General features: G+C 56.5%; 1 protein-coding gene across 1 annotated transcript in view; it reads left to right on the top strand.

Moving 5' to 3' along the window:
* MYH9 (myosin heavy chain 9) overlaps nucleotides 1–22,642 on the top strand; it is a 90,386-nt gene that overhangs the window by 41,024 nt on the left and 26,720 nt on the right. The window contains exons 4-14 of the mRNA XM_088025355.1: nucleotides 8,002–8,029; nucleotides 8,810–8,903; nucleotides 13,223–13,315; nucleotides 13,764–13,827; nucleotides 14,377–14,475; nucleotides 14,838–14,981; nucleotides 15,741–15,836; nucleotides 16,835–16,953; nucleotides 18,521–18,673; nucleotides 19,622–19,795; nucleotides 21,301–21,474. Coding sequence (XP_087881481.1) covers nucleotides 8,002–8,029; nucleotides 8,810–8,903; nucleotides 13,223–13,315; nucleotides 13,764–13,827; nucleotides 14,377–14,475; nucleotides 14,838–14,981; nucleotides 15,741–15,836; nucleotides 16,835–16,953; nucleotides 18,521–18,673; nucleotides 19,622–19,795; nucleotides 21,301–21,474 — 1,238 coding nt within the window. The remainder of the gene's footprint in view (nucleotides 1–8,001; nucleotides 8,030–8,809; nucleotides 8,904–13,222; nucleotides 13,316–13,763; nucleotides 13,828–14,376; nucleotides 14,476–14,837; nucleotides 14,982–15,740; nucleotides 15,837–16,834; nucleotides 16,954–18,520; nucleotides 18,674–19,621; nucleotides 19,796–21,300; nucleotides 21,475–22,642) is intronic.

Genomic DNA, 22,642 nt, shown 5'->3' with positions numbered 1-22,642 from the left:
TTACTGACTTGTCCAGTGCCCGCAGAGTCGGCCCCGGAAGCCAGGTCTCCTGATGGCCGACCTAGTGCCTGTCCCCCGGGGGCACCGTTGCCCCTCGTTCTCGAGCTGCTGTTTGGAGGACGGCTGGCTGGCTGGAGGCCCTCACTCGCTGTCCACATTCTCCCTGCCAGTTGCCCCCGTGGAGCTGTCTGCTTTCCGAGGCCTTTCTAAGGGGAAAAAAAGGCGCCATGTGGGTGCGGCACTGGGGAAATGCTTCCAGGGGACAGTGAAGCCTGACTGCGAACATGCTCACCAGGACAGGCGGCTGAGGAAGCCACAGATGGGATGATTCCTCTGGAGCAGGAATGCGCCGGCCCGGAGGCTAGGGCCCGGCCAGGCAGCCCTGCCCCCTGCCGCACACATAGGCCCCGCTGTCTGCAGGGAGGTCGGGAGCCAGGCCCCCACTGCCCACCCCACAGGGTCGCGCCCCAGGCCTGCATGGTCACCGGTCACCTGGCCCCACCCGGAGGCGGTCCTGAGGGGCAGGGAAGGGCACTGGAGGAGGAGGGGGAGAGATTCCGGCCGGAGCAGAGAGCCCCAGCGAGCCTGGGGGCTGCGGGCCGAGCGTGAGGGGCTTTGACCAGTGGCATAGCGCCTCCACAGTAGGTCACCAGCACATTTGCTGGGCCTCTGTGCGCCTCAGCCTTAGAGCGACTTGCCTTGTGAGCAAGACCCATGCGGAGAAGAGCATGCTGGGTTCGCACTAGATTTGGGCTGGAGCCTGGCTCTATCGGTTCCTGCCTGACTGGGGGCCGCTTTCACGGAGCCTTCCTGTCCTTGTCGGCCTCCCGGCCTAAAGAACCCTCCCTGGAGGGTCACTGCAGGCATGAAACAAGGCGCGTGTGTCAGGTGCCTGGCCTGTAATGGACGAGTGCCCTCTGGAAGGTAGCCGGGAGGAGTCTGGAAATGCAGCTTCTTGACCGAATCCTCCCCTGCCCTCCGCGTCCTGCATTCTCTCCCTCCACGCTCCTGCTCGCTCAACGCAGGTGATAGCCAAATGCTTCCTCCAGGCCGGCTTCTTAATCTCCTCCAAGAGCAGCCTGCGAGAGTTGGGGCTCCGGGGGGGGGGGGCAGTGCGCACAGGAAGTGACTTGCCAGCCACCTCCCTACAGCGGCCGCATAGCACACGGGCGTGCGCGGGCAGAAGCCGTCTCCAGCTTGTCCTGTCTTGTCCACACCCCAAGCGGGCCGCAGGAGGCCTGTGGGCCGATGTGGCTTTGGTGGGCTTCAGGAGAACGTGGTGACTGAAGGGGTTCCCTGTCGATTTGTGGTGGGGACCTGGGGTGCCGCACTGTGACCCGCAGCCCTGGGCCCAGCGGAGCCCGGACAGGGGGACGGCTTTTCTAGAGCCGATCCCAGGAGGCTGCTTGGCCAGCGCCCCCCCCCCCGCCCCCCCCGCCGAAGAAGGAAAGCCCTGTCCTTGGAATGAGCCTGCTTAATTATAATGTGGGCATGCCTGTCAGTCTCATTTCTGTAAAATCTTCTTTCTAGAGGAGGAATCTGTGGCTCATGGATCCTTTTCAAGGATTCAGTTTTATTTAGGCTTTTCTGTTTGATTTTTAATTCAACCCAGTAGGCCCGCTGTGCTTTGCGCTGGCCCACCGGAAGTGGGTGACAAGAATGAAGTGCCCTCCTGGACCCTGAAATTTTGAGGGTGGTTGAAAACATGCCTCAGTGTCTCTGTGGCCCGCCCCCCCAAAACAACCAACCAAAAGTCACCTGCAAAGTCTGTAATGGCTGAGCTGCTTTGTGCGTTTAACCTCCCTGGGCATGTTCCTCGCTACTTGTGAATGCTGCTTACCAGCCGTTTTTCCTGTTCTCTCAAGTTCTGGCTCCAAGACTCCAGTAGAGCCTCATGCCAGGAGGCCAGGACTGAACGTTGGTGTGTTCAGAGAAAAGGGTTGCTTTCCTTCCGCTGCCTGGTTTCTGGAATTAAGCTGTCAGATGAGATCTAAAACTAAAGAGAAGTAAGAGAGCTGAAGTCTGCAGGCGTGACAGTCGGGATTCTCTAAGTGGCTTCTGTAAAATTCCTTTGGTCTTGACCAAGGCTTGTTGGCCCAGTGTCCACCTTTGCAATAAACTCTGCGGATCCTTGGTGTTCTTTTGGCCGACAACCCGGGCTGGCCAGGGCCCAAGGTGTCATTCCGGCCAGTCTCTGTGACTCGATGAAGATCTGGTCTCCACCCTGAGCTGGTCCACAAATACAGTAGGGCCAGGGTCTAAGCTGAAAGCCAAGGACGGAGGTTGTGTCCCAGGAGCGAAAGCTGGCCTAAGAGTTACCAACACGCTTCTCATCGCGTTTTATCGCCCCCCCCCTTCTCAAGACGACTGGAGCCACTGGCTTCTTGAGGATGCATCTCTGCGGCCATTACCGTTCACCTCCTAGCATGGATGTTCCTGCATTCTCCAACGAGCCTGGTGAAACTCACCATGGGGTGCATTTCAGAAAGCCAGGCCTGTCTGTGCTCTGACTTGGGGCCAGATGTGTCCTGAGCTCTGCCTGGTGGTGTCCCCCTCGTTCCCAGGGTCCTGTTGTCCTTCCTTCCTGTGCTCCCTTCGTCCCTCCCTGACAGCCCAGCCCTCTGCAGAGCTGTGAACGGGGGCTGGCATGGGACTCAGGTCCTCCCCCCCCCCCCCCCCCCCGCACTGTTCCCTGAGTGGAATGTGGTTTAAGAGCAAGGTAAACTGGCCTCCCGGTGTCCGGTCTCTCTGAGCGTCCCGGTGGCGTTTGCTGTGGGCTGTCAGCACTCACGTGTGACTTTTGAATTTCCCTCCACCCTGACAAACCTGTCAGCGCTGTCTCAGCTGCAGCCCCACACAGAGAGCATTCTCGCTCCCAGCCCCGCCCGTGGACAAGGTGTCTGAACAGCCAGCAGTGGTTTCTGGCAGGTCTGCGCCTGCGCTGGGAGCTCACCTGTGTGAGCAGCTGGGTGCATTTTGGCCGAGAGAGGGCTGGTTTGGGGCCTCGCCTGCCTTCTACCATAATGAAAGTTAAGTGCAGTCCCCGGGGCTTTTTCTAATTATCGAGGGTGCCTGATGGGGGAGGCGCCCATTCTTGGCCTCCTGCAGCTAGAGACGTGGGCCTCCTCCACGGGGTTCAAACACGGCCTCACCTGGGGGGGTCGGGAGCATGTGGGTGGAGACACTGGGCCAAGCCCAGCTGCTTTCTGGCTGGGGTGGCTGCTGATCAGCATCTCCCTGGTCTGGGCCTACCTTTGTGCCGTGGAGAGAGCACGTGTGCTTGGGAGCTGCTGGCGGGGGGTGGCTCTGCAGCAGAGGCTCCGGGACCCAGGGGGGCCTGAGCCTGTGCTGACACGGAGCATCCATCTGCACCAGCTTTTCTCACTTCTCGACTCGCCTCCCAAGCGCCTGTAACCCAAGCTCGTGAAGGGGGCTGGCTTTGGGGAAAGTCCCAGATGAGTTGGTAAGGCCCCGAAAACACTTCCCATGAGAGTGGACAGCTCCTCTGCAGCACTGAGGCAGGCCTGCTGGTGGCCCAGGGCCTTCCCAGCCCCCCACGTTCTGAGCTTGAACCCACAGGTCTTTCCTCGTTTCAAACTTGGTGAAAGGCTTTGCATTTTGGCCCATGAGACCCTGACACTCACGGGATTCTGCGGAGAACTAACTCTGGAGTCCAGGAATTGGCCCTGGTCGGCCCAGTGCGTCCTGTCCCAGGTGATGGGAAGCGGGGGTTCACACAGTTAGGAGCCCCAGGGTGGTGGCAAGTTGAGATCTGTTTGTCATGGGTCACCCCATCAGCCTCAACCCCATGCAGGCGTGTCACCCCACCTGAATCTGCTCTTTGCTTTGCTTTTTTCTTGGCCCATGTCCATTGCTAAAGAGGCCTGGTTGATTTGAACACGGGTCCCAAGGGAAGAGCGCTCTTCCAGGTGTGACCCCGAGAGCAGCCCCGCAGGAACCCCGGGACGCCTTATCTCAGTGAGCATTTTATGAGTCAGTCCCAGCAGTGGCTCTTGGTGGACGAGGCCCGGTCTCTTCCTTCTGTACTACTTCCTGTCGGGGCTGATGTCACCGCTCTGTGAGCCTTGTGGCCTTTTATGGACAAGAATCTGGCAGCTCCTCTCGTTGGGGAAGTGAGCGATAAAGCCCCCTGGCATAATTCTGTACCTGAGGTAGGATACCTGGGGGCAGGTTTCCCCTCCTGCCCACCTGAGTCGGGCCTTCCGAGCATGCTGGAAACACCTGTCTGTGTTGAATGTGTGTATCAGCTCTGAAAGCCCTCGGGGCGTTTGGGGTTTAAAATATAATCAGGAGAGAGAATGGCCTCATCGCTGAACATGTAACTTAAAACCTTTTTTGTTGTTCTGTGGAGGGTGAACAGTGGAGAGCTCCGGAGGTGCAAAGGGCCTGGGGTTATTAAGGACGATGCTTCCAGGTGCCTGTGGTGTCCTGCGTGCTTCAGGCACTGATGTCTTTCAGTCCTTAGGCCCTGCTGGTGAAGCCGTGGCCTCTGATTCTGAGAGGTCAAGGGGCCGGGCATCTCCAGGGGGGAGTGCAGGGCGGAAATCTGAATGCTGGCCTCTCCCTTCTGTCGCTCCTCCGGACGCCTGGACGGTGGTTGTCACAGTGTGCTCTGATGAACCCTGTCTCCACCACCCAGGCAGCTCTGGTGTTTATCTCCTATTCTTCAAAGGGGGAATTCAAGAAGATTTTATCCGAGGAAAGGCTGTTGCTTCTCTTAAAGAGTAGAAAAACGACGATGGAAAGATTCATAGTCCTGTCTCTACCCAAGTCCCACCAAGTTAGGGACCAGGCAGGAGGGGCTCAGGGGCCTCAGTCAGGCTAAGGCCTTCATCCCGGCAAGGAACCCGTTTCCCAGAACTGGGTTGTCTCTGGAGGTTGCACTCCCGTGGTTCCATGGGGTTCCTGTCTGGCTGGCTGTCTCCTGTTGTGGCGGAAGGAAGGGCATTTTCAAATAAGCCTTCAGTCCTTATAGGCCCGAATAAGGACTTCAGTCAGAACAGAGCGGGCTGAACTCTGTGTGCTTGAGGTGACCGTGTGGGGAAGGGCCGAGAGAGTGGGTGTTATGGAGGGTCCCTGCTGGAATGCACCAGGGGTGTAGCAGAGTAAACTGAGTCAGGCAGAGAGCTTACTGGTTGCTGAGAATTCTAACCATCCCAGTACCCAGAACAGATGCTTCTGAGCTCAGGAACAAGTCAGAAGTGCTGTGAGAAGAGACACATGCAAACCAAGGACAGTGTACCTGCCTTATCCATTGCCTCGGGTTATTGTGAAACCACAAGATTACAGGCCCAAACCCACTGTAAGAATTGAGGAGACCTTTCCAGACTTGTGGGGCTACGGTGTCCTTCACTGCAGGCAGGTGGATTTGGGGTGCCAAGTGGTGGGGACAAGAGCTGAGGAAACGTGAGGGGCCTCCATCGGTTTTCCTCTGCAGAAGCATTTGCCCAAAAGAATATCCTGGCAAAGTGAAGTAAGGCTTCTTTAAAGTGTAAAATGAAAGTATGGGCGTGTTTCCTTTTAGGCTGTGCTGACCCTGGTGCTTCAGGTATTGGAGGTGAAAGGTCAGGAGAGGAAGGACTGGAGATGGTGGGGTGGATGGAGATTGCATAGAGTTTGGGGCTAGAATTGCAAATTGAAGTGCGTGCAGGCCTGTGTGTGTGTATCCACGCACATAGCTGTATGTGCACCTGTGTTTGTGGGCATGCGTGTGCATACTCATGTCTGTGTACACGTGCTCACACACATTGTATGTCCCCATGCAGTTTGTCCATGTCTGTGTGCATGTGTGCACACTCGCGCGCGTGCGCACGCATGTGTGTGTGTGTTTGTGGGCTCTGCTTCCTGTTGTTCAGCAGCCCAGCGACTGACTCCTCCTCACACAATTAGAGGAATTCCAGCCATCCCAGGGACGGGGCCTGGACAGCCCTGGGAAAACGGTTCCTTCTGGAAGGGATGGGAATGTTTCCTTTTATGGTAGCATCGCCGGCACGCGCAGGTACATTCTTGCCCACTTGTGGAGCAGTGACTAAACATGCCCGCAGCTGGGACCGGCCCTGGGGAGGTGCAGCGGGGGAGGCCAGGGCTGGGGATCACAGCCTTGCTCGTTCCAGACCTTGCTGGTCACCGCACCGATGTTAGGGGGCAGGTGATGGAAACGGCCCTGTCTCCCCCGACCCTTCGCCCCCGCCGCCTCCCTGTCCCTTCTGTCTTAGGAGACTGTGGAAGTTCCTCCAGCCTTTGCTGCAGGGTCTTGAAGGACACTGCTCTGTGGGAATGTTGAAGCAGGGGGAGTGGGGAACAAGGTTGCTGACGGGGGCCTGCTCTGAGCAGGTCCACAGTGGTGCGCAGGGTGTGGGGTGTGTGCGTGAAGGTGCCTGGCCGAGTTCCCTTGCCCACCCCACACTGTCGAGTACTTAGGGGGCTAGAGGGAGGGCTGCCGAGGAGGGTGGGGGCAGTGATGTGAGGCTTATTTTTGTGTTGGAATGACCCACAGTCGGGGGAAGAGATGGTAGCAAATGCCCAGCCCTGCGTGCTCGCTGAGATGGGCACGTTCGCGGCTCTCCTGGCGAAGGGGCAGGTGATGGAGCTGAGCGGTGTCTGTTGGGTGTTGAACAGCTAAATCTGTCTCCTGAGGCCACGCACACAGGAAGCCGGGAGTCACTCTCCCGTTGTCCCTTCTGCAGGGCCCTGGCCAGCCAGCGGCAGATCACCAATGTTGGTTTCTGTGCAGTACCACTACTGCCAACGGTGACTAGTCCTCCGCTGGGACTCCCCCGGCGCCCCTCCCCTAGGACTCCCCCGGCGCCCCTCGGCGAGGGCTTCCGCCGCCCTGACAGTGCCGCCACCACCCATCATGGCGACCTCAACGAAGGAAAAAGAAATAGCAGCCATTTGTGGAGTTCATTCTCTTTACTTGCTGGGCCTGTTTCATCTGTTATTTCTGTTTTCCAAGCTAATCCTGCCAGGGAGCCAGTAGCATATTTACTTTATGGATAGGGAAGCCCAGACTTGGGATTGAAATGCCTCATTGCAGCTCAAATATTAGTAAGTAGGCTGGTCCTGCATTCGGCTGCTCTGACCTCAGGGAGTCAGGGTGTTACATGGGGTGGGATGAAGGGGGGGTAAAGTGAGTTTGTCTTTTCAGTTATTGCTTAAAATTGGACCTCCCACACTGAACCAGGTCAGCCCAAATGTCTTCAAGCATTTCTGTCAAACTTAGCTTTCAAAGTGTGGACGTTCCTGTACTTCCAACGCGCAAGGGGAGTGAGTTGTTTACGTCTTTCCTTGCTGACTGAGTCACAGCTGGAGACCGTTGCTGAAAGTTCCTGACAGCCAGGTCTCGAGACCTGAGTTGTCACAGAGACTGGTCAGAGGTTGTGATGCTGACAGCTTCTGTTCCTTCTGAGCTGCCCCCACGTGCCAGACGCCGCAGGGGGGCTTCTCCCCATCACAGGGGGGCCTGGGGCTCCGGGAACCCGGGCACACATCTGCGGGCCCACCCACGTCGTGGCCGAGGCGGCGCAGTACCCCAGGGCTGTCCCACTGCAAAGCCAGCCTTGTCTGCCCCAGCCCGCACCCAGGCGCTGAACCGGCGTTCCTTACGTACAGGGGGACGGACGGTATTTACCACACCTGCACAGGCCTTCTCTCTGCCGGCCCGCACCCCCCATTCTGAGCTCACGGGGCAGGCCCCCCGCCTCAGCACTCGGTGCTGCAGACTCCTGGGGAGTTTTCCCCGAGGTGGTTTCCGAGGGGCGGGCAGGCAGCCAGGGTGGGCAGTCTGAGTTCCTGCCACCTGTGGATGTCCCTCGTCCGACTGAGGCATCGGGTCTGTGTCGCCGGCTGGTGTGCAGGGCCCCCTGCGCAAGGGCAGCAGGCCAGGCTTTCTGCTCCTGGGCAATGGGCAGCTCTTCAGAAGCCCGAGGGGGAGGCGTTTGGATCTGGCAGAAGTTAACCTGGATGTTTCCTTTGTTTCAGACCGAGAGGACCAGTCCATTCTGTGCACGTAAGTGTTTCCGTCTGGGTGGTGGAACCCCGATTTGTTCTGACTCTGAGGGCTCCTACTGAAACCCAGGCTGATGGGTAACATTCCCAGTCAAGCCCCCGCCCCCTCCTCAAGGGATGGGCCCGAAGGGAGTAGGTTTGCTGCTCAGCAGCCTCACAGCATGGATGAGCTTTATTTCAGGGCTAAGGACTGGCTCGCCCCCCTTGGAGGAGCCCGTGCACAGTGTGGGGAAGTTCGTAGCAGGGAGGGGCAGGAGGCTTCTCAACAAAGCCAGTTGGGAACGGATTGGCCCCTCTAGAGCACCTTCCTTCTGGCTCTGAACAGTGGCTTTCTCCACTGCACGGGAGCTGCTCTCCCTGGTCCTCTGAACTTAACAAGGAGATAAAAAACCCCCGTTGCCTGCTGGGGGAGTTGATGGTACGGAACATTCCTCCCAAGTGGTTCCGAAGGGAGATGTTTAAGTGCCTTTGACCTCTTGAGTCAACAGCTGCCTAAAACTGATTCCTGAGATGTGGGGACACAAAGGCAGCCAAGTGACCAGGGCAGGCAGTGTGCATGGATGTACCCCCGCTGTCAGGCCTCCGGAGGGCCATGGGCAGGGGCCAGAGGGAGGATTCCAGAACTTAGCACAGATCTGCCTGTTCCCATTTCTGCTGCTAGGGGTGGGTCCCTCATTGACACCCAGTAGAGCTGGCGGTGGTGCAGCGTGCGTTGGGAAAGGGACAGACCTCAGGGATTTGGCCATGTCTCCCCTGAGAACTTTCTTGGCTCTCTTGGCAGGGGTGAGTCTGGAGCTGGCAAGACCGAGAACACCAAGAAAGTCATTCAGTATCTGGCTCACGTGGCCTCCTCACACAAGAGCAAGAAGGACCAGGTGAGTGCGGGCCTTCCTCCCACGGAAGAGCCTGAGGAAGAGGCTTTAGTGGTCCGTGGTTTGGAGCGTTTTGGGGATCGGAGCAGAGGCCGGACCCACTGTCATGGTGGCTGCAGCTTGGCCATCCTGGGAATGGGTCCAGTGGTAGCCAGTCCGCTTCCCCCCGCCCCCCAGCCTCCTAACTTTCTGAGTTGCTGTGGAAATGGGAGACCACTGGGTTTTGCGAAGCCGCACTTCCTGGTGTTGGCAGCTAATTGCTGTGAGACCTCACCCCCAAGGTCGGCAGAGAGATTCCAAAACTTGGTTCTCAAGTTGATGGAAACCTGAGGCCTCTCGGGCAGGCCTGCCTTTGAATCCCTGCTGCTTGTCCCCACTGTTGAAAGGCCTCTGGGTGGACAGTCCCCCAGGGAAGAGAGGAAGGGCAACTGGCAAGTCATCTCACTTCCCTTTTTCTCCCCCTCCCTCTTGATGGATTATGGTCGAACTCAGCAGTGTCCTCGCTAGGTGAGCCTTGCACGTTTACTGCACGTTCTGCACCGGGAATGCGTGTTCTGCCCATCGTGTGCCCTTGGATTATGTAATTTTTTTCTGAGCAGCTTTTCACTCCACACCATTGTCACTTTCTGCGGCTAGACTTGTTCTCCTAGGCTCGGCTCACTGACTGTCTCGGGAGAAGGGGCGGGGTGTGACACATAGTGACCTCCTGTGCACTCTGAAATGTCAGCTCCTGCCGAGTGGGTATATGGGCCTCGTCCCCGAAGCTGTCCTCACAAACTCTGGCTGGGCGTAGAACTGCTCTGTGTGCACGGCAGCCGTGAGGCCCCGTGCCGAGCCCTGACTGACACACAGTGGAGTGGGCGTCTGCTCCCCCGGAGCCCCACATGTTCTATGTCCGGACCAGATGGAGCTGGCTTCTCTCCCCCCCCCCCCAACCTGCTGCCACTGTGCCAGTCAGGAGCCATGCCCGGAACGCCCCACATTGGAGCTTCCCAGAGTTGGGGGTGATCCGTCTTAAGCATGCCCGTGTGGTGCTCTCTCTCTCTCTCTTAAGCACACACTCTTAAGCTTCCTTGTGAAATCTTAAGTGCCCAAGGTGTCCCCTCAAGCCATGGGGGGGGGAACCTGCGCCGTGTCTCCGTGGCTCCCCCTACTGGGGAGCTGTGTGCAGCGCGTGTCAGTAAGTAGGGGTGTGTGTCTCTTGCATGCAGACCTGGGGTGTGTCCTGCAGAACGTCCTAATGAGTACAGCCTTCTGGAATCGCACCAAAAGTAACTTCTCATGTGCCAAACTTCTCAAGACATTCTGAATCTTTTTCCGTGGGGTGTTAGGAGTTATATTTAGAAACTAATAAAGTTCTTCTTGTTCCGTCTCTCCAACCCCCCATTTTTCATTCTTTTCAGGAGGCCTGTTTCAAAACAGAACTGTGAGGTTAGGAGTTCTCTAGCTGTGGTTTTCCTGTCTCTGAATTTGCAGTAAAATCCATTTTCTAGCTGTTTATTGAATGCCTAGTGTGTGTCTGTGTCTCTGGAGGGTGACATTGGAGTCCCTGCCCTGGAGGACAGGAGACAGGATGGGAGACAGCAAGAACGGAAACCCACGTGCCTTCTGTCTGGGGTTCCAGATGCAGCGGGGCCACAGGCCCCGGGCACTTGGCTTGGAGACAACGGTGTGCCGGGGGGTGGGGTGATAATTGGGAGCAAACTTGTCACATCCTATGTCTCAGGTCGTAGTGTGTGATGGGCACTCCGTCCCCAACTGCAGAGGTTGAATAGCTTGCCTCTGGCTTCCGATTACTGGCTTGGGCCCTCCGTTGTGAAGGCCACTGACAGTTGGGCTGATTTCCATGCCCGAAGCCGTACAGTGATTTTCCACACACAGCTGGGGCACAAGACACTTGAACTTGGTTTATGGCCTTTGTGTTGTGGAGCCTGTCAGGGCAAACACTGGGCGAGAGCTGTCCCTTGCAGTGACCCAGTCGCTTGTCCCAAGACTGCCCCCTGGAATGTCCCAAACCTCACCTTGCCATGGGAGGGCCAGGCTTTGGCCAGGGCTGAAGGCTGGCAAGGCACAGCTGGGGGGAAGGGACTTTCCAGGTCGACATCCGTAGCCTGAGCGGTAACTTTTGGCCCCTCCTCCTCTTCCTCCCTCTGTTTTTTTTTTTTTTTTTTTAAGATTTTATTTATTTATTCATGAGAGAGAGAGAGAGAGAAGCAGAGGGAGAAGCAGGCTTCCCCACTGAGCAGGGAGCCCCATGCGGGACTCGATCCCAGGAGCCTGGGATCATGACCCGAGCCGAAGGCAGATGCTTAACCATCTGAGCCACCCAGGCGCCCCTCGCCCTCTGGTTTTTATATACTAGTTGGAAGCTACTGGCAGAAATGCCAGCCAGTGAAGCCCTTCAGAAACCAGATGGGTAATTCCAAACCTTATGAGCATGGGCTACCAACAGACCCTCCTAACGTCATAGCATGCAAATGTTATTGAAAAATAAAGGTTTCTTCTGTGCACAGTTATGGGTCAACAAAGAATCCAGAGGTTAGCCCTCACTGTTGTGTGCATGGAGCCTGGCTCTGGCCTCTGAAGCGGCTGCTCCCTGGTTGGCCCGGCAGCCCCTTGTTCCACGGCAACAGCGTGTGGTCCCAAAACAGAGACCTTAGCTTTGCTTCCAAGTCGGGGCCGGCGGCGGCGGGCCCTGGTGGGGACCGTACTCCCATCCGTCTGTGGAAACAGGAATGGGAGTGGCTCTGCCAGCCTGGCGGCCTGGCCTGTGCTTTGAGAGGAACGTTTTAGTGGGTGGGGGTGCGGCGCTCATCCAAATTGGGCTTCGAAGGCCCGCCCAAGCCCTGTGGGTGGGGGCCCCGGGCCCCGGGACTGCTGGTGCCAAGCACACACAGATGGTCTGCTCAGTGGCTTTGACCCCTGCCCATCTACGTGGCTCTGCTGACCCTCCTTCACATATCTGTGTGGTGTGAAAACAGAAGGCTCCCAGGCCCCCGGGTCGGGGGGAGCCCTGGCCAAGGTTGGCTGTTGGAGGAGGAGGGCCTGCCCAGGCCCCTTCCAGTCTCTGGTGGGCTTCCAGCCCTGACTCGGGGCTCTGCAGACGAGTCTCGTCTGCAGCAGGTGTGCCTGGAAGGCTGTACGTCACTACTCTCCTGGGAACTCCTGCTACTACCAGTTTTCCTTTTCATCACTCACAGGCAGCCGTTCCCGGAAAATCTTGGCTTAAGTCCAGCCTTGCTAATAAATATACAGAAGCTGGCCTGGCCCTTGTGTGATGTTCTTTCCCCCTAGAGAGAACCCAGGTATTAAGGTGAACGAGAGCCGAATTTTCCTCAACCAGTGGCCTGCTGGGAAGGTGATGGCTGCTTCCAGAATTGATCTAACCTGACCGGGTAGAGCTCCAAGCAAGGCTGGGGCAGGGCGGGAGCCGTGGGGGTGACCGATAGGTGTTAGGTAGACTTGAATTGGTACCTGCTTTGCTGGTTGATAGTTGGGTGACCTTGGGCAAATCATGTTCTCTCCCTCGACCTCAGTTTTCTCTTCTGTGAAATGGGGCCACTCGGTTTTGCTTACCCTGAGTCTCATGAGGACCCGGGGATACGAAGGCATAAGGGGGTGTTTTGTCAACCGCTCAGTCTCATGAGACTACAAGTAGAGTTCGTGGGTGTTATTGATAAGCAGTTCGGAACCCATAGTGGGTCTTGTTGACCCCCCCCGGACACCTGACATGCTGGCAGCAGGCTTGGGGGATGTTGCGACAGGGTCCTGCAAGGAAAATGCAGTGTTTGTTAGGACACGTATGAAACGAGCTGGTATCTTTTGTGGAGCTGGTTCTCTATCTCCTTGTCCTGTGAAGAGGAAAAAAAAATGTTGTTGGGTCTCGGGTGGGGCCTAGAGGCACGGAGGGCAGAGAGAAGCCATTGTATCTCGAGGGTGGGGACTCTGTGCACGAGAAGAAATGGCGCCTCTCCTTGGTTCATGTGCTGCTTCCCGATGTGTCCTCCACAGTCGGTCTGGACCGTCGCCCCAGGCTCCCTAGAGTGGGGAGAGCCACCCACCTTACCTTTCTAGGAACAGTGGTTGGTCGGTCCTGGGAAGGAAGTTCAAACTAGTGAAGGTTTCCAAAGGCCTGGTGGGAAGGTCGCTCTCGAGTGACACGGGCCAGGTCGAGGCTGTCATGGCCGGATCCCATCTGGAAGTTTCTGTTCCTGGCCCGGTGGGCATGTAGACATGGCTCTGCCACTGTTCTCTGCCTCGCGGCAGGTTTGACAGCCCAAGCCACTGCCCGGCCTTCATTGCACCTCTGGGTTCCCTTCCAGGGCGAGTTGGAGCGGCAGCTGCTGCAGGCCAACCCCATCCTGGAGGCCTTCGGGAATGCCAAGACTGTGAAAAACGACAACTCCTCACGATTTGTGAGTAGTGGCCAGCCGCACCCAGCTTGTGGGGCAGGGGCTCCCACCCACAGCTTCGGCTCACGTCGCCTTCCTGGCCTGTCGCATGGAGTAGGCTGGGTCTTGCTCCAGTCTCTGTGGCTCTGCATATGTGGCCTTTTCAACCTGGCTGGCAAAAAGCAGGAGGACAGAGTGGGGAGTTACCTGCCGGTCCCGCCAATTGTCCCTTTGTAGCCCACGGCCAGTTAGAAGCCAGGGCTAGCTCCGGGAGTGGGGAACACTTGTGCGCCTCAGCGGAGGGTCGTGGGCACCTCTTGACCCTGTCCTGGCCTGGGCTTCAAGCAGCGTGGCCCTCTGAGTCCCGCGTACCCAAGCAGTGCTGGCACAGGGCCCCTGGCCTCCCAAGTGGGCTTTTGTCCCTCAGGCTGGATGAGGGGGCCTCTGATCGCTTCATCTGTCTATCCTTCAGGGCAAATTCATTCGCATCAACTTCGATGTCAATGGCTATATCGTTGGAGCCAACATTGAGACTTGTATCCTTGGTTAATTGCAGCCGGGGTGTCTGGTCTGGGGGGGAGGGATGAGACCTTGGTGGAGAAGCAGCCTGATTCCGGCAGCTGCCCCCCTCATTCGGCCTCTTGGGATGCCTCACCTGTGGCATTGGGAGGAGTACCAGGAGCAGCTCATTGAACACCGGGCCCTGGACTCAGGTTCTTCTTTAGTAGCAGGACAGAGTTGTGCCTCGGGAGGGATGGGATGATGAAGACCCTCCAGTGTGGCTCCCCGAGGGGCAGGGTTTGAGTAGGTGCTACTTTATTTCTCCCTGGCATAGGCGTTATGGCCTTGCTGTTGAGAAGCTCCTGCTCTCCATTGCCTTGTGCGAGGGGGCTCTTTAAAGACAGGGCTCCCGAGTGTGGGAGCTGCTGTTAGCCAGGCTCTGCGCCCGGAAGGAGAGAGCCAAGACTGCTTTTGTTTTATTTTGCCATTTGCTGTCTGGTGAAGTTCAGTTGCCTTTGACAGGGGTGGGGAAAGTGGGGAGTTGCCTTCCCTCCTGCGTGCACGGTTCCTTAACGTTTGCGAAGATCTTTTGGAGAAATCTCGTGCCATCCGCCAAGCCAAGGAGGAGCGGACCTTCCACATCTTCTACTACCTGCTGTCCGGGGCTGGGGAGCACCTGAAGAGTGAGTGGTGGGCCCAGCAGCCTGGCCTGTGGTCTGCCGGCCCCAGTCGGACCACACGTTGCAGTTGGGGAATGCAAACACCCCCCTTCCGAGGCCTTGGCCTTTTGTTCTGACCATGCCAGAGAAAAGCCGGGGCAGTTGAGTCTGCCTCTCTGAGTCGGGGGGCCCTGATGCTCTCAGAGGCTACATGGAGGGGAGTCTCACGCTCCGAGGGGAGAGCATTCCTGGCTACTCTGCAGTTCTGGGCTTTTCTCAGGCCTTTAGGGGTGCTTCCCATTCTCCCAGACCTTGGAGGTGGGAGCGCTGCCTAGAGCTCTGGTCACAGCCCCTCACTGACCCGCCTCGCCCTCCACCCCTTTCAGCTGATCTCCTGTTGGAGCCATACAACAAATACCGCTTCCTGTCCAATGGGCACGTCACCATCCCAGGGCAGCAGGACAAGGACATGTTCCAGGAGACCATGGAGGCCATGAGGATTATGGGCATCCCAGAAGAGGAACAGATGGGTACAGAGCTGGCCCTCCTGTGGCTGAAGGAGGGGAGGCGGGGGGCTGGTCATTGCGCCCTTGGAGGCGTTGGGGCAGCTGAGGCCTGGGGAGAGCTTCCTCTTGGCTCTGACTCGGGGGGAGGCCTGTAGAGGCCAGGAGGGAGGCCTCCAGCACGTGGGAAATGGTACCTCAGACTTGAGCGTCAGGGTTGTTCGCCCTCAGCGGTACCACAGGCATTTATGCCCAGGAGAATAAGGCCAGGTGCTTACCTGCTCAGGGCCTGGGTCTTCTGCTCCATTCCTGCTTTGCCTTGGTGGAGTATGGAAAGAGGCCGGGGCTGGGGTCTTTGCATTGGTGAAGGGCGGGACATGCCCGTGTCTTCCGGTTGCCCCAGAAGGAGGGTAGAGAGGCCTTGCAGCTTTATTTTGGAAAGACTGGGGGAGAGGGAGAGTACGCCCTGTTCTCTAGCGTGAGGGTTGGAGCCACCTTGGCTCAGCCACGGGCGGTATGTGAATGGTGGGCACAGTTTTGTCTGATAGAACTTCATTTATAAAAATAGGGAGTGGACCCTGAGGCCAGAGGCATGTTCTTGGTCCATTTAGAAGTTTTGGGAGTTTTAACAGAGCTCGGGTCCAAGTAGAGGGCTGCCGGAGGCCCTGGTGATGGGCTCTCCATGGCTTGTCCTGTTCAAGGGCCCCTGAGGGAGTGTCTGCCCCTACCCAGGGGCTTGTTCCAATCTCCGCCTGGTTCTGAGCTGCCTTTGATTGCCCCCCAAAGGCTTGCTGCGAGTCATCTCGGGCGTTCTTCAGCTCGGCAACATTGTCTTTAAGAAGGAGCGTAACACCGACCAGGCGTCCATGCCCGACAACACAGGTAATGCTTGTGGTCCTGTCACCTGGAACACGGGGCCCGCGGTCTGGGTTTGGATTTGCTCAGGAGAAGAAGTCTTGTAGGAATTCTAGCCAAACCTTTCTTTTTCATTTTATGTGTATTCATGGCTGGCTATTGCTCTGTTTTTGTTTTTGTTTTTTTTTTAGTTGACTGTGTGTGTGTGTGTGTGTGTGCACAAGTGGGGGGAGGGCAGAGGCAGAGGGAGAAGCAGACTCCCCGGTTGAGCAGGGAGCCTGACTCGGCTCCATCGCAGGACCCCGGGATCATGACCTGAGCCAAAGGCAGACGCTTAACTGACTGAGTCACCCAGGCGTCCCATGCTCTGTATTTTTTTTTTTTTTATAAAATATACACAAATGTGACCCTGGTGTGTCTTCAGGGAGTAAGCCTCAGAAGGAATTAGGAAAGCCCTTGATCCTGCCGACCAGGGTTTCCCTCCGTCGTTCTGGAGGCCAAACCAGTTGTCCCAGTTAGTAAAACCGTGATTTCTGCTGATGCTCCATCTCATGCGTGCCTTCCCCGTGAACATGTTAGGACCATGGACTGCTGCCATCCCCACATCTGCTGCTCGGCCACTGCCATTCCGAGTCACTGCAAATGACCCCATTTAAGCTGTCAGCCTTAATGTGCCCTTGTTGGGGCTTTTGAAAAAACGTAACACGCGCGTGTTTGGATTGTAAGAGATGTTGCGCCCCCAGCTCCTCCCTGTCCTGTTTGCGGGTAGGACCCACTTCCCCACTCACCGTGTGGCCAGGGATGTGCAGAGGAACCGGCCCCGGGCCCCCAGTGAGGAGGCACCACGGCCACGGGGTCTGAGGGGAGAGCTGGGCACTCTGCGCCCTGCTGAGGAAGGGCCCGGAGCCAGTTGTCCTGGTAATGATCGCTCAGTTACCACCTCTCGGTTGAGCAGAGGGCCTTGTTCTCTCGGGTTTAATTGAAACTTCTCACCCCTCCCTTCCTCACTCTTTGAAAAATCGCAGCTGCCCAGAAAGTGTCCCACCTCTTGGGTATCAACGTGACGGATTTCACCAGAGGGATCCTCACCCCACGCATCAAGGTGGGACGGGACTATGTCCAGAAGGCTCAGACTAAGGAACAGGTATGCCCTCTGGCCAGGGTTTCGGGCTGCCTCCTAGCAGGGTTGCTGCAGTGGCCAGTTGGGGCCCGCTCCGGGCCAGTGCTGTGATAGGCACCTTGCCTGGGTCCCTCATTCGGTCCTCGCAGCGGTTCGGGGAGCAAGGTGGTGTTTACCCCCCAGTGAGAACATGAGAAAACTGGCCCCAGGGAGTCAGGAGGCTGCCCGAGTCTACTGGCTTGGGAAGGGCCGTGGTTACATCGCGCCCCTTTGCATCGAGTTGACATTGAGACTGATGGGTCGGCGAGTGTGGACGCATGTCCTGCTCAGGTGTAGAGTGAAGCAAGAACTCGTTGCTTTCTCTAGCACAACTCATTCAGGTGCCTGGATGGCGGCACCCACTGCCCTCGAAGGCCGTGCCAAGCGGCTGTCTCTCCACCACCTGCTGTCTCGTTGCCCGTGGTGAGAGACAGCCCTTGGCTGCGCTGCATCAGTGGGCCTGCCTCCCCCAGGAGCTGGGGTCCCTCCCCAGCCGGGCCCCTCTGTTGCCACTGGTGGTGGGCGTTTTTAAGGTGCTATACTCCCACCTCTCAAAAATACTTTGGAGTCCACATTGATGAGTCCTTTTGCCTAGGGCTGCCGTCCACGGTACCCCACGTGGCGGCTGTGGGCCCACGGGCGACGCTCCACAGAGCCGCCCCGCCACAGCCAAGAATGCGGTTTTCAAAAGACAGTGTGCATAATTATTACCAACTGTTCATTTCCCTAATAATTAAAGAGCCTTTATTTTTGCTATTACGAAACTACTATGTGAATACTTCAGATTCAGAAAATATAGAAAAATCTAGAAAAAGAAAAAATTGTCACAGTCCTAACCAGTGACAGGTATTGGGCAGCTCTTTATTTCCTGCAAGGTTTTTTCTTTTTTTAATTTTTATTTTACTTGTTTATTTTAAGTAGGCTCCATGCCCAGTGTGGAGCCCAACGTGGGCCTTGAACTCATGACCTGGAGATCAAGACCTGAGCTGAGATCAAGAGTCGGATTCTTAACCGACTGAGCCACCCAGGCGCCCCCAATGCTTTTTCTTTCTAAAACTTAGTTGTCACCCTGGCTTTTTTTATTGTGGAACCATTCCAGCATTTGTAAAACAGGACAATGTAATGAGCCCCAGGTGCCTGTTGTATGGGCAGCTTCGAGTTGCTGACCCCCGGCCGGTCTTGGCTCATCACTAATCTTAGTTCCCCGCCTCCCCCATGGCATTATTTGAGGGAAACCTCTTACACCTTATCACTTCTTCTGCAGATACCTCAGTGTGTCCCTATTTATCCTACAAAGGTTTCTGCAAATGTCTAAGTACTTAATGCAATGCCTGTATTGTTGGGCATCTAAGTTGTTTCAGTTTTGTGTCGTCATAAGTAACATTGCAGTGACCGTATTTGTGCATGAAGGTTTTTTCCCTGTCCTCAGGGCTGTCCCCCTGGGGGAGGGCCCTGCAGGTGGAGTGACTGGAGCAAAGGGTTACGAGGTTTAAAGGCTCCTTTGCCTGACATTCTGTCCCCCTGGGTGTGTCCCCTCCCTCCCCCACCCCAGGCTGACTTTGCCATCGAGGCCTTGGCCAAGGCCACCTACGAGCGAATGTTCCGCTGGCTGGTGCTGCGCATCAACAAGGCTCTGGACAAGACCAAGAGGCAGGGCGCCTCTTTCATTGGCATCCTGGACATCGCTGGCTTCGAGATCTTTGATGTGAGCTCCTCTCTCGTGCTCTCTTGGCCACCTTCTCCCTGGGCGTGGAGTCTTCTTGCCTCTGGCCCCATGGCAGTCCGAGTGGGCCAGCTCGTCCCTCGTGTGGAGACAGGGCACATCAGTTGGGCATATTTTAAGCTCCAACAAGCACACCTGTTCCCTAGTGGCAGTGCTAAGAGAGAACGGGGACCTTTTAGTGGGTGTCCTGGGAGCCTTCACGGGTAGGTGCTTTTTGAGATTTACTCTTTCAGTGACTGTTTATTGAGGGTTGGGACAGGACACTGTCTTCTGCCCATGAAGACTGAGGTCTGGCTGGGAAAAATGATACTTGCAGTAGATCAGAGGTTCTTAACCTGGGGTCCATGGCAGGTTCCAGAGAGACCATGAGCTCGGTGGGGGGCCGGGGGGGGGATTACCTCTAGTTCTCACTAACGTCTCATTGACGTGATGCGTTTCTTCTGAATTGTGAATTAAGCAAGATACACAAGCCACAGTTGCCCTGGCAGCGCCCGGGGTCTGTCTCCAGTGGAAGTCAGATGCTTTCCCATCACAGCAGTGGTGGAGATGTTGCGATGTCCTTCACGCTCAAACCCCTGGAAGTTAGGAAGCCCGCAGCTTGTGCTTATTAATAAGGAAGCACCATGTATTGGTATGGCACAGTATTTAGATAATTATATTTCAACATAATAGCTATTTTATTCATTTTCAAATTTTGTTCCAAGAGAGGCTTTACCAAACTTTTAGAAAGGTCCATGGGCCCCAGGCAGTGAGGAACCCCTGCTCTGGGTTTGATAAGGGAAGGCACCTGCCCGTCTGGGCTCCCCGGGGGCCAGCACTGAGCTGCCCAAGGAGGTCCATCCTAAATACCCGTCCCACTTCCCCGCGAGAGGCTGCGGCTTCATGGTGGGAGGGCGGGCACCCCTCTGACGTGGCCCTCTCTCCTTGCAGCTGAACTCCTTTGAGCAGCTCTGCATCAACTACACCAATGAGAAGCTGCAGCAGCTCTTCAACCACACCATGTTCATCTTGGAGCAGGAGGAGTACCAGCGTGAGGGCATCGAGTGGAACTTCATCGACTTCGGCCTCGATCTGCAGCCCTGCATCGACCTCATTGAGAAGCCAGTAAGAGCCAGACCTGCTCAGACCTCAGACCTGGCTTGTCAATCGTCCCCTCGGGGGGTGTGTGGGGCGCCTTGCCTCCCACTCCACGTTGACTTGGAGTGTGGGGGATTGTGTCTGGTTCCTCTCCCTGTCGATGCCGCCTGCAGGAATAGGCCCTCGGACTCAGATCCGGGGCCTGGGGGCCTCGCCCAGCTGCCAGCCCGGTGGGGCTGTGGCTGGTGCCCAAGTATCCTGTCTTCAGTCCCAGAAGACCACCCAGCGTTTACCTGACGGGTGGGCTCAACAAGCCTTTCTTTGTCTTAAAGAAACGGGCTTGCTGGTAGTCATAGCATCCTGTCCTCAGGTGCTTTTGCTGCAGCGTGGCATTGGGCAGACCTAGGGTGATGAATGCTGCTCCCGGTACAGGTGCTGAGTCTGCCCCCCTTTAGGACTAACTGGGCACTAGAGCTTCTGTCCCACAGCATTGGCTGTTGGTGGGAGGTGGGAGCCAGAGAGCCTTCCCCTTTTCCTTCACTTTGTAGCGAATGCTCTTGCAGGTGTGGTTGGGGTCATCTGCTTGTGTTTTAGGTTGGACAGGATGTGCTCCTTCATGGAGCCTGAGCGGTTTCTTGTTCTGGGTTATCTCTCAATTGAGTTAAAGCACTGAACTCACATCTTCCCAGAGCCCTGAGCTGCTGAAAATGGGTACAACGAGAGTTACACCGAAATGCCAGTTAGCTGGAAGATCTAGGGGGGGAGTTTGTGCATTTGGAAGTGTTAGTTAAGGTTGGGGGCAGGGGTTGAAATGATTCATGATCCTAACGTGAAGCAGTTTACTTTTGTGGTGAGTTTTTCTTAAATCACATGCGTTTGCCAATGAGCCAGATCCCATCTGGCTTTGAGTCTCATCAGCCAGGCTCCACAGCATTTCAGTCTGTCTTATCAATTCATTGTCCTGCTGGGGCTCTGGGGGCTTCCTCGGAGGACTTGCTCAAAGTCTCACATCTCACCACATCATGGTGCAGATACAGTGTGGGGGGCAGTGTCTCAGGAGTGGCTCCAGGGGGGGCAGGTGCCTGTTGAGGACAGCTCCTGGGCCTGCGGGTCATGGTGCACATCCGTCAAACCTACCAGATGATTTCCAGGGCCCTAAGCCAGAGGAACTCCGTGATGGATCACCTGGTAAAGTGTATCAGCCACAGCCTAGACGTCAGAAGTTTCTTTTTAAATTAGAACCTTATTATTTTTTAAAATGGGCTCCATGCCCAATGTGGGGCTCGAACTCATGACCCTGAGGTCAAGAGTCACGTGCCGTACCCACTGAGCCAACCAGGTACCCCTAGACTAGAATTCCTGAGTTAAGTTCTGCTAATGCTTCTTTTTACCCTCCCTGTGGGGGCGAGTGCCACCTATCCTCTGCTGAGATTTCTGGGGATTCTGAATCCTAACCTCTGGCCTCTGGTGAGGGCAGGGATGGGGTGGGTCCCCGTGTCGTGCTCACCTGTGTGATGCTGTGTTTTTCCCAGGCAGGGCCCCCTGGCATCCTGGCCCTGCTGGATGAGGAATGCTGGTTCCCCAAAGCCACTGACAAGAGCTTCGTGGAGAAGGTGGTACAGGAGCAGGGCACCCACCCCAAGTTCCAGAAGCCCAAGCAGCTGAAGGACAAAGCTGATTTCTGCATCATCCACTATGCAGGCAAGGTGAGGCGAGCACACGCACGGCTGGACCTCGTCGGGGGAGGTGGAGGTGATTCTGTCTAGGCCGAGGAGCTGGGCAGCCCTGTGGGCGGGGCAGGGGACAGTGCCTGTCCAGCGGGGTGCCTCGTGGCAGGAATCAGCATTCACATGGCACTCACACCTCACGGAGCCCCATCCTGTGCGCCGTTGTACGAGCAGCTCGCAGCAGTCTTGTATGGTGCTCGGACTGGTACTCGGGTCTTGTCATTAGGTGCATTTTCCGGGCGCAGAAGGGAGATTTGTGCTAAAGGCAGACGCTGGAGTTTGAATTAGAACCTTGCCACTCGTCAGTGGTGTGACTTTGGGCCAGTTAACCTCTCTGAGACTTGGTCACCTCATCTGGAAAATCAGTAAGCACCACTGTGCAGTGTTAGGTGTATTCAGTGAGCTGGGGCAGCCTGGTGCTTGGTGCAGGTCAGTGCTCTGGGTGGGGCTGCTCGGCCTCCGCACGCCTGATGTCGCAGCTGCACATCTGCAGTGTCCTGGACTGTCGTGTGCATTCAGGAATGCTTAGCAGCACTCCTGGCTTCCACCCACCAGAGGTCAGTAGCACTCTCCCTAGATGTGACAGAAAGGTCTCTAGACGTTGCCAAACAGGGGATGGGGGCACAGTGGCCTGGTTGAGAGACACCACTGTGGGTGACAGCTTCGTTAAGGGCCAAGGATGCCCAGCGACAAAATGGCAAAACTGCTCTCATCCCGAACTGAGGAGGGGTGTCCCGAGTCCACAGAGATCTGTACTTAGAATAAAGCTGGTTTCAGCAAGTTCTGTGTTCCTTGCTTTGAAGCTCCTAACGGTTGCAGCCAGAACACGTGATGAGTCGGGCCAGGCGAGCCTTGAGCTCTCACGGCTCTGGAGCCACACCTGGTCCTCGCCCTGGTCCTCGCCCTGGTCCTCGTCCGCTGCTCCTGCAGGTGCTGAAGCACACAGCTCTTGAATTTAAAAACACCCACTAAAAAACCAAAAAAAACCTCCAAACCAACCAGTCCCGTTCCTATAGTTAGCTAAGGTAATGTCCCTGAGCCTACATTTCCATCTCTATCTTTGTTAGAAATGCACGGGCAGAGCTGCTCACAGGGCTCTTACTGCAGTATTATTTATAATGCAAAACACCAGTCACACCGCAAAGCC

Source organism: Eumetopias jubatus, unplaced genomic scaffold (assembly GCF_037043125.1).
Source record: "Eumetopias jubatus isolate StellerSeaLion01/CBP00866 unplaced genomic scaffold, mEumJub1_p1.0 scaffold_8, whole genome shotgun sequence".
Classification (NCBI taxonomy): Eukaryota; Metazoa; Chordata; class Mammalia; order Carnivora; family Otariidae; genus Eumetopias; species Eumetopias jubatus.
This window is presented reverse-complemented; position numbering and strand designations above follow the sequence as displayed.